Raw genomic sequence first — 11,308 nt, 5'->3', positions numbered from 1 at the left:
TCGTATTTTTAAATTATAATTTCCAAAAATGGATTTTGAATTTTTCAATGCATCAAGTAAAAGAAAATTCAAAATGTTCTAGCAACATAATTATTTTTTTACCACAGATAAAATTTTTACGTATAGATAAATATTATTTGCTTTCAAATATATATTTTTCACAATATTCACCAACATTTAGATAATTTATAAAAAAATTAAAATTTATCAAAATATTAAATTCAACTAACTTGAGTCGCATATTACTAATATGACTAGATTTTATCTAAAACTAATAACCTTTATTGATAAGTATAACACTCTTTTAAATACTATTTTGCTTTCCCCCATTTTTGATTTCACCATATTTTCTTCACCTTTTTTTATCATATTATAACTCTAAATGTATAAATTTTTTTCTTTTTTATTTTTATATGACTTATAATATTGTATTAATAAGTGAAATACAATGTTAAGTAATATTTTGTTTTCACTGTTTTTAGTTTTACCCTTTTTCAATTTATACCCTTTATCAACGACCAAAACCCTCTTTTAACTGTCACTTTAGTTTCACAGTTTTTAATTTCACCAATTTTTTGTTTCATCCTTTTTGAATAGTTCCACCCGTTTTTCAAATACACAAATATATAAACTAAAAACATTAAATTGAAAATTTATTTTTTTCTTTAATCTAAAATTTTTATATTGTAACTCTCAAAAAAATAAATAGAATCATATATATATTATAATTTATATATTCATACATATAGATATCTATTTCGGAAACAAATACAAATTATACATACATAAAAAATATCATATTTGAAAAAATTGACAATTAAAAACTAAATAAAAACAGAAATTTAGCGAATTGTTAGAAATCTAATATACAGCCAACTTAAATTCTAGAGAAATCTTACTCATTATTAATTAAGGTACCCGTGGAGCGCAATAATATCAAAGTAATATTAAAAATATTAAAAAAAAATTATCACTTAGTTCGGGTTTGATTCCCCTAAGAGCAGAATTATATAAGATTCATTAATTTAATTTAACTCTTTCATTTTATTTGAGTTCAAATACTTACCAACAAATTTAATTAAATTGTTTCATCCGGATCGTACATCAAAATTATGTAATTTTATTTATTCTCTTTACTAATTAGACAAATTCGGTGGAACATGGTTGTACAAAAATATAAAAATTTGATTATCATTAAATGATTTAATTTATCTGATTTCATCGAGTTCGAATCTCTACTTAATAATTATTATACAAAATTTCAATTCTTTGGATTCACTAGCTTTAATTCCTTTTTATTATATAATTAAATATTAATTTATTTTATGAAAAACACCCAAGTGTAAATTTTGTTTTGCAAAAATACCTTCACCTTGTAATATATTTTAAAAAAAATTTAGCAACTTTGTAAAAATATATGCAACTAAGATAAACTAAAATCGACAATAACTAAAATTTCAAGAATTAGTAGTAAAAATAATATTTGACTGCATAATATGTTGCTATTAAGTTGCATTGCTTAAATCAAATGCAATCGGAAACACAGTAAAAATATACTTTAATTATTTTTTTGAAATAAAAAAATTTGCATTTAGTTGATTTTGTTCAAAGTATATATTTTTCCAATATTTTTAGAGGATGGCAAAATCCCATTAAAACTACAAAAGTGATATTTTAAATAAGTTTCCAACAACTTTTTATCTTAATTTCAAAATCAATTCTCTTAAATTACATTATTTCGATTCTTTACTCTGTAAGAATGAGTAAACACTTTTTTAGTTAGAATACAATAGAACCGCAACATCAAAATCCTAGATTTTGATTATTACTAAATAATTTAATTTAATTACTTTTAACGATTTCCAACTTCTACACCTATCTAATTATATCAATATATTTTATTAATATACCCACACTGCGTTATAACACAACTGTAACAAAGTACTAAATTTTGATTATAAATATATGTAATTTAATTTCATTGATTTCATCGTGTTTAAAATTACAAATATTTATAGAAGTCTATTTTTTATTTTATTTCGATGTTTATATTTCACTTGGGTCAATTCCCTATAATTATAATATTATAATTATATAAATTTTATACTCTACGCTTACATTATTTTCAATTTTGTGTAGTTACATAATTGACATCACACATATAATCCAGCCATTTAAAAGTTATCTGAATATTAATTTTATCTGTTTACTCTACTTTCAAATCGAATGTGAGTAGATGCTTTCGGTAGTTAATAATGTGTGATTAATATTTTCAAAAATTGTCTCTCAATAGTGTTGCTTACTGCTTGACTAGAATTTGAATGTAAAATGATAGTTATAGAAATGTTGATTTTGTTGTTTTATAGATTTGAGTTAATAAAAATTACTTAAAAGTTTTAAAGAAAAATTGTAATAACTAAAAAAATAATTATTATATACTTTTATCATAGTTTAGAATTAATGTGTATAAATATATTAGTTCTAGACACGTGTAAAACACGGATTATCAACTAATATACACTAATAAATAAATAATTGATTTCGGCGGATCCTTGATATTGAATAAATAACATTTAAAAAGAAGCGCATCAATTTTCCTATTTTTTAAATTTTTTATAAAATTTGTTTACAACTGATGGCAGTCGTATTTATGTTTTGGTGATGATTTATTAGGCGGGCTTTCTCTTTTCATTTTCTAGTTCGACAGATATTTTCAATTGGAAGTTCCATTCGACAACTTCAATTAGGGGTGAGCATAATTTTTCCGAAACCGCCCGAACCGCCCGAACCGAACCGTCCAAACCGAAAAATTCGGTTTTTTACCGGTTTGGTTTGGTTTTGGTTTATAATATATAAAAACCGAAATTTTCGGTTTGGTTTTGGTTTTTGAAAATAAACCGACCGTTTTACCCAAACCGAACCGAAAATATAATATATATATATATATATATTATCAGAAATATTATTTAAGACCTTTATACATGTGACCCTACCAATTCTAAACTACTGTACAGTGTACTGTGTACACCTCTTTTTTCTCTCCTGTCTCCTCGGCTTCTCATATCAGTTATTACTCTTATACTGGTTGGTGGCTACTGGAGTACATAGAACATCCACGTTAACAAGACGACAACTCAATAACTTTACACAACACATTCTTCTTCTTAATCTTGTAAGTGCTACTTCATTTTATATTATCTTTTTATGATTAAGATTTAAGATATTAAATCCCTTTTGTAATGTATAGTGTACTATAATATTATTCAATCTTTTTTAGATAGTACTCTTTCATATCTTGATTCAATCTTATGCTAAGTTTCTACATGTTAGATGTTCTGCCCATGTTCTGAATTTGGTTGTAAAAGATGGACTAAGTGAAGAAACTGCATCAATTGAGGCAATTAGAAATGCTGTCAAATTCATTCGCTCATGCAATGGATTTTAGTTATAAAAGTTATTTACTTTATTTATACATGTATGTGTGATGATGAATGGTAATCTGCTAGCATATGCAAAAATATATTCCAGACTTCTAGTACATATAAAATTAATTAGAATTTAACTAGAAAATATTTCAATAAAAAATTATTAAAATTTGGGTATTAAACCGAAACCGACCGAACCAAACCGTTAGTAATCGGTTTGGTTTGGTTTGGTTTTTCTAACTTTCGGGTTCGGTTACGGTTTCATGGTGAAGGAAACCGTGATTTTCGGTTTGGTTTGGTTTGACACTCCGAAACCGGCCAAACCGCCCGATGCTCAACCCTAACTTCAATAGTTTGTTTTGGACAGTGTTAAATACGACCCCATTTACTTTGGCGAAATAATATTGACCGGGGAATTTTTATTGACCTTAAATTTGATCATTTGCGGTGCAGTCAAACATTAAAATCAGTTTGACTGTAGTTAGGCTTGTTTTATTACCGTGATAGTGATACTGATATACCCAACAAAAAAAGTCCCCAACTTAATTAAGCGGCCTGTAATAGGTTTATGATGGTAATTAATTATTTAATTTGATAAAATTTCAAGTTTCCTTGATTTCTTCATTGACATATGGATACAAATTAAGAAACAAAAAAACACATCTTGGTCAGAAGATGTACAATTATATAGTATCCATATACTGAAAATGCAAAAAATAAAATAAAGATCATTTGATAGCGGATGCAACAGTATGGGCCCAAAATTTCAACTGGTGTTTCATATCCATTTCGTTATCAACAGCTGCACTGATCTTCCACTTGAGCTTCTCAGCAGCTTTTCTTTTATACTCCATATCTTCCCATGCTTGTGAGAGATAGGGCTGCTCTGAACAAGAAGCACCAGCTGCCACAGAACTAATTTTAATCTTATCTTCTTCTTTTCCAAATCTTTGTAACCCTGGAATTATCTCAGCTAACCTCGAATTTTTATCTTCTTCCGAAAACACGAACCCTAAATCCATAAACCCTTTCAGCTCCTCGAATTCGAGTTCAGACAAACTCTTAGTGCTTAAGCCCTTGCCTTTTGTTCTCCTCCTTGTTTTATTCAATCTCTCAGTACTATGACTCACTTTGTTATGCTCATGTTTTTCCTTGGTCACCGGTTCGAGAACCTCATCAGATTCTTTGCCAGAAAGAATTGTTTGGAGCTTCTTGGGCGACCTAATCATTAAGACTGAGTTGGGAGAGAGAAGATTGTCTGAGCCTCCTCTGCTCAGGCTTTCTTGAGAAGTCGTAATAGTTGACTTGTCATCTGCATGAGTGGTACTAGTTGAGATCCGAGCTAACTTTGGTTCAATATTATTATTATCAGCATCATCATTATTAGCTTTGGAGACAAATGTTGGGAATAAATATTTGTTGAAAATTTGGTTTTCGAACCAGAAATAACTAAAAAGATCAAGAAGATATGATCACTCATGTGATTCGTCAGCTGCCATTTTAATTAAAAAAATATGTGGCGTGGGTACAAGAAAGATATAGCTTTAGCTAAGAAGATTGGAATGTATGGACTGAGTGGCAGACGAGATCAAGTATTATGTTTAGTTAGGTTCATTGGCTTAAGTTGAAGTTTCACATATACTTATGTATAGGGCCTGTTTGGCAATATGCTTATAAGCCACTTATAACTTATAAGCCCGTAACAGCTTATCGACGAGTGTTTGTTGACCCAACTTATAAGCTGAATTTACAACTTATAAGCTGATAAGTTAAAAGTTGGCAGTAACGTACTTTTTTCCAACTTATTTTCATTTTTTCACTTTTTTCTAAAGTTTTGATTTTAAAATATAAATTTTTAAATATTTACTAATTTAAGATTATGAACTAAGATAATTGTATTTAATAATTATTTGTTTTAATTCATTTAAGTAAAAAAACTTCTGACTTATAAGTAAATTTATCCAAACACTTATAGAACTTATAAGTATTTATCAACTTATCACTTATTTCGCACTTAATCATTTTAAGTTATAAGTTACTTATTTTAAGATTTCCCAAACGGGCACATAATATTTATATATATCAACATCACTTTATTGCCCCTTAGACCATGCATATATTACTTAGAGTGGCATATAATCCAATTTAGGGGTTTGTTAGAACATAGCAGAATTGGAGCACGTTTATCACTCTCTTTTCTGGCACTGGGTTTGTTATAAAATACTCTCTCGGTCTCGTTAAATTATATACATTAATTTTTGACACGCTTTTTAATATTCATTTAAAACATAATTTTCTATTATTTTTTTAATTTTTTTTTATTTAAAAAAAATAACAAAAAAATATTATAAAACTATAATTTATAACAGGTTCGAAATACGTGTAAATAGTGGTAGTAATACGAGTAGATACACAAGATTTCCCCGGATTGATTTCACATGTCGAAAACTACGGGTTGTCAGGTGACTGCTGTTGAGCTGCATGTGAAAGGGGTGAATTACTTGAAACAAATTAGATATTTTCTTGGTTCAAAATCAAAAATTAAAATATATAATCTTATACAAAAAGGAAAATACAAATGATTAGGTCATTTTGTTCGTTACGTGGGAACTGCGATCAGGACCATCAGGTTCGGTTAAGATTAAAGGGATTGTAGGTCATCTCCCACAATTTTGATCAAATAATTTAAATTTAAATTATTAATTGATCTAAATTTTTGATAAATTTCAACAGTGTGATTCAAATTGAACCAAATTATTTTTTATATATTATAATACATAAATATCATATTAAACTCTTTATTCTTAAATTTTATATTTAAACATGAATAACTATTTATATTATATCTAATAAATTAATTAAATAAAAAATAATTTCTTTTAATACACTTAAATATATTAAATGAACGTTACACGGGATAGAGAGCGCACTAAACTTTCGGTTTTTTTACACCTGTCTACAATAATAGGGCACATTCCACCAAACTTCTTCCAAACTATTTTAAAGAAAGAAAATTAAAGTATTCTTCTCATTGATTTATATATATAATAGATAAATTTTTTTACATTTGATAACAAAAAAATAGTTAATGTTCCCAAATTTGTACATATTTAAATGATTCACCTTAAATTTATATGGAAAACATTAAACATTTTGTATCATGTCAAAATGAGTCATGAAATACACAGCGAACAATTGCATTAACTTCTTGTAAGTAAAATTATTCGTAAAAGGTACTCCCTTCTTACAAAATATAAGTCTCTTTAGTTTTTTACACGTATTTTAAGATAAATAAAAATAATAATTTCATAAATTAGTTTTTAATATTTTCTTTTTGAATAAAAGTATATATATATATATTAAATTTTAATTTAATAAAAAAATTAAAAAAAAATATGCGAAACTGTAATTTTTATACAACTTAAAATATACGTAAAATATTAAAACGGAGAGAGTAATATTTTAAATTATTCATATTATTCTTATAACAGCTCCAGACGGGGTTAAGCGATTTTATCAAGGCACTGGATGGTCTCCTTCGAGTGGCATACGAGAAATATAATAACTGGCATAAGGGTGTAGTGGTAAAATTGGACTGGCATCTCGAATCATCCGGGGGATGCACATAATTGCAAATTGGGTGGAGTAAGCAGTCTACGTCGAGGGGTAAAGTCCAAGAATCAATTTCCCCATCTAACTGAACCCTACTTGTGAGGTAAGATGACCCCCCAATCCCTTTCAATCACTACATTATTTGTCTACATTCTCTTAATTACCCTCGTGCCATGCTTTGCATGTCTTTTTAAGAGAGATGCTTCTCTGAGCTACTCTGGTTTCTTTATAACTAACGTATCCGGACCATCTTAATTGCATCTAGATCAATTTTAAAAAGGGTTAGCAATATTAGAGATTATAAGTTGCAGACAGGTTAGTTATTATTAATAAAATATAACCCGTATATATATAACAGCGTTATAGAGATAAGTAAAAATTGTTACAACGATATTATCTATATTTATCTGAACTATAAGATACATACTACTTATTTGAATGTAGAACTACCTTATCTAATCGTTAGGTCTTGATATGCCCCCGCAAAATGGAGGATCCATCAGAGATCCAATCTTGGAACGCAATAACAAAAATTGACTTCGACCAAGTGGTTTAGTCATCATATCAGCTTGTTCTTTAGAGCTGACGTGAAACACATGTAAGAGACCACATGTTACTCTTTCCCGAACAAAATGATAATCAAGAGCCAAATACTTCATTCTTGAATGATATACTGGATTTGCATATGAATAAACAACACATGTATTACCATAGAACAAGGTAGGTGACCTGGGAATAAAAACTCGCAACTCATTCAAGGACCTATATGAGTTCTGCTGCAGCATTGGCTAAGGCCTTGTATTCAGCTTCTGTTGATAAGCGAGAAACCGATTTTTGACGGGCTGATCTCCATAAAATAATATTTGGACCCAGATATAACACATATGCTGTTGTAGAACGACCTTGATCATGAAAACCACGCCAATTTGAATCTGAAAAAGCTGTTAGTGTCAATGGAGAATTATGTGTCAAAAATAAGCCATGATGAAGCGTGCCTTTTAAATATCGCAATACTCTTTTAACTGCTTACCAATGAATTTCACTAGAAGAATGCATGAATTGAGATAATTTATTGATGGCAAAGAAACATCAGGACGAGTAATCGCCAAATATTGAAGTGAGCCAACTAACTTGCGATAAGGAGTGGCGTCAATAGGCCGTGAACCATTAACAAGAGTTAGAACTTCAGATATATTTAGAGGAGTACTAACTTCTTTGGCCCCTGTCATGTGAAATTGATCAAGTACATTAACTATATAACGATGCTGCGATAGGAAAAGTCCCATTTTAGTAGATATAACTTCAACACCTAAAAAATGATGCAAGGAACCCAGATCCTTGATTGAAAATCGTCTAGCTAGCTGAGAAATAAAGTCATCAACAAAGATACTGTTGTTACCAGTTAAAATTATATCATCAACGTAAACCATGAAGAAAACCTAAACACCATCACGATCATAGATGAATAAACAAGTATCAACAAGTGAATTTCAAAAATTGATATCAAGCAGAAAAGCTTTTAATTCCTTGTACAGGCACGTGATGTTTGCATGAGACCATAAATTTCCTTTTTAAGTTTACATATATAATGAGGATATTGAGTATCAATATAACTAGGAGGCCGTAGCATATAAACATCCTCATGTAATATTCCGTGTAAAAATGCATTGTTGACATCCAATTGGCGTAATTGACAATTACGAGAGAGAGCAATACATAATATAATACGAATGGTGGTTGACTTTATCACAAGGCTGAAAGTATCAACAAAATCTCTACCTGGCTGTTGTAAAAATCATTTTGCCACGAGACGAGTTTTATATTTTTCTATAGAACCATCTGGTTTTCTTTTCACACGAAAAACCCATTTGCAACTAATAGGAACATGATTAGACCGCGAAATGAGTTCTTAAGTACCATTATGAATAAGTGCATTATATTCAGCATCCATAGCTTTTTTCCAAAGAGGGTCTTTCATAGCCTGGGCAACAGTGGAAGGTTCAAGGGCAACAAGCATGGGGTGATTTGTGGTTACATTAATGAAATTATCATTATAGTATTTCGGATTGCGAGTGCGAACCCAAGGGGGAAGAGAGTCAATAGGAGGTGGCGGTGATTGAGTAATGTGTGGAGAGGCGGAAGTAATTGAAGGTGATGCAGGTGATGAAGTGGTGTTGGCTGAATTGTGCGATTCCGAACTACCACTGGTAGATGTAGTTTGTGGGGAAGTGAGTGGAGTGGATGGATATTTTTATAGTGGAACATTTTGAGTAGCTGGTGGCAGTGTCGTAGGAGGTGAACATGGGACTGCGGTAATAATTGAAGAAGGAGGTAGTGGCGATGGATGCTTAACCGGACAACTACTTGAATCAAAATTAGTGGTTACACCTTGTGTTGGACCTGCACAACAAGCATCTCGAACAAGGTTAGTGAACTCATGAGATTTATTGCGTAGCCAAAGAGAAAAAAATTCTCTCAATAAATTGAACATGTCGAGACAAATAAAGACGATTTAATGTAGGATCAAGGCACTTATAAGCAGACTGGGAAGTTGAATACCCAACAAATATAAAAGGAGATGACAGCGGCTGAAGTTTAGATGTAGTGTCCGGACGCAACCAAGGATAGCAAAGGAAGCCAAACGGTTTAAGTTTGACATAATTAGGATACTTGCGAAACAACAATTCAAATGGACTGTGAAAGTTAATAATTGGCGTTGGAAGGCGATTTTTTAGGTATACAGCAGTATGAAATGAATAAGACCAATATTGAGATGGAAGAGAGACATAATGAAGTAAAGAAATGCCAGTTTTGACAATGTGACAGTGACGTCGTTCAGTAGTCCCATTGTGTTCTAATGTATGTGGAGGTGAAGTAAAGTGAGAGATGCCACATGATCTAAATGTGTGAATAAGTGCCTGATATTCCTTACCGTTATCTCAAAAAACTGATCTTATTGATGCTTTAAAATAATTTTCGACAAGCCTTTTAAATTGAAGGAAAATTATTGAAGTGCCTAATATTTTTCATGGGATAAAGCCAAACATATTTGGTGAAGTGATCAACAAATATAATATAATATACATAACCATTAATAGATCTTTGAGTAGGTCCCACACATCAGTATATATAAGTTCAAAAGGTGTAGCACTGGACAAAGGATTTCCAGAGAATGGCAATTTCTGACTTTTATTGATTGAACATGAAGTACAATGAAAATCAGCATTACATATAGAACGAGAAGCTAAATAAGAATTCTTGATGAGAGAATGAAAAACTTTATAAGTAGGATGACCAATCTTATGATGCCAATCAGATGCAGAGAGTTTGTTGGTGACATTTATTTGAGGTCGATAAAGCAAGATTAAGCAATAAATATCATTGTTGTTCTCTCCCCGAAGTAGAGACGCCCCTGTGTGAAGATCCTTCACAATAAAGTAAAAAGCAAAGAATTCAACAGAAACTTGGTTAGTTTTACATAACATGGCTATGGAAATTAAATTATTAATTAACTGGGGGACACATAAAACATCATTTAAAGCAAATGGTTGTTATGGTGTGGGAAATGTAGTGCAGCCAGTATGAGAGATTGAAAGACTTTTACCATCACCCAAAAAAATCTCATCTGGACCTCCATAGGTGGACAAGGATTGTAGTAATGATGGATTGTTTGTGACATGATGAGAGGCTCCACTATCAAAAACCAAGGTTGTTTTTGTTGCGCATAGACATTGTAGCTTTAGTGACAGGACTAGAAAGGGGAGCAGATGTTGGAGAGCCAAATCCAGATATATTTTGTCTCTTAGAAATTTAGCAAGTTTCCTGCAATAACGAGTGTCATGAATTGTAATTTCACAAAAGCGATAAAATAAGTGTGCTCTCTGAGATCTGTTAGTATATTGATTCTTCCAAGAAGGACGAGAATTGTGAAAACCACTTCCCTCACGATTTTGCATGAAAATGGACCATACCTAGTGTCACGATTTGGATTTCAAGTATGTGACTTTTAAAAGTGTGAGGCCTTGGAGTTAAATTTTTGAGTTGCATTAGCAGTAGAAATTGTAGAATATAAAGTGGAGTCATTTTCTTGTAATATTCTCTCAAAATCATTTAATTTATCAAGAAGTTCCGAGAATGAAATTGACAACTCAGGGACCTTGATAGCAGCAACAATAGGATTGAAATCATCTCCAAATTGAGTAATGATATGAAAAATAAGATCATCTTCAAGGATTGGGCTTTGTGCTAAAGCTAGTTCATCTACAATGGAA

The 11,308-nt window shown here is 30.6% G+C and overlaps 1 protein-coding gene and 1 long non-coding RNA gene across 3 annotated transcripts; both read right to left on the bottom strand.

Annotated features, from left to right (window-relative positions):
- Positions 1 to 4,153: 4,153 nt before the first annotated feature.
- Positions 4,154 to 4,654, bottom strand: LOC141694440 (uncharacterized). The gene has a single exon (XM_074499218.1). It carries the CDS (start codon positions 4,652 to 4,654, stop codon positions 4,154 to 4,156), a length of 501 nt encoding a protein of 166 aa, XP_074355319.1.
- A 2,715-nt stretch (positions 4,655 to 7,369) lies between these two features.
- On the bottom strand, positions 7,370 to 9,797 carry LOC141707915 (uncharacterized). Of its 2 annotated transcripts, none has more exons than XR_012569220.1 (3): positions 8,817 to 9,797; positions 8,068 to 8,259; positions 7,370 to 7,978 (listed from the first exon to the last, which is right to left on the bottom strand). It is a non-coding gene; the product is annotated as an uncharacterized LOC141707915 (long non-coding RNA). The 2 variants fall into 2 exon arrangements; XR_012569219.1 differs by having other exon boundaries at positions 8,068 to 9,437; positions 9,597 to 9,797.
- Positions 9,798 to 11,308: the final 1,511 nt, after the last annotated feature.

This window comes from Apium graveolens, chromosome 2 (assembly GCF_009905375.1).
Source record: "Apium graveolens cultivar Ventura chromosome 2, ASM990537v1, whole genome shotgun sequence".
NCBI classification, from domain to species: Eukaryota; Viridiplantae; Streptophyta; class Magnoliopsida; order Apiales; family Apiaceae; genus Apium; species Apium graveolens.
The sequence above is the reverse complement of the archived record's forward strand: the minus strand, read 5'-3'. Positions and strand labels throughout refer to the sequence as shown.

Bases quoted from the DNA above. Each gene is read 5' to 3' on its own strand.
- LOC141694440 (XM_074499218.1), bottom strand. From the start codon at position 4,654: ATGATTAGGTCGCCCAAGAAGCTCCAAACAATTCTTTCTGGCAAAGAA.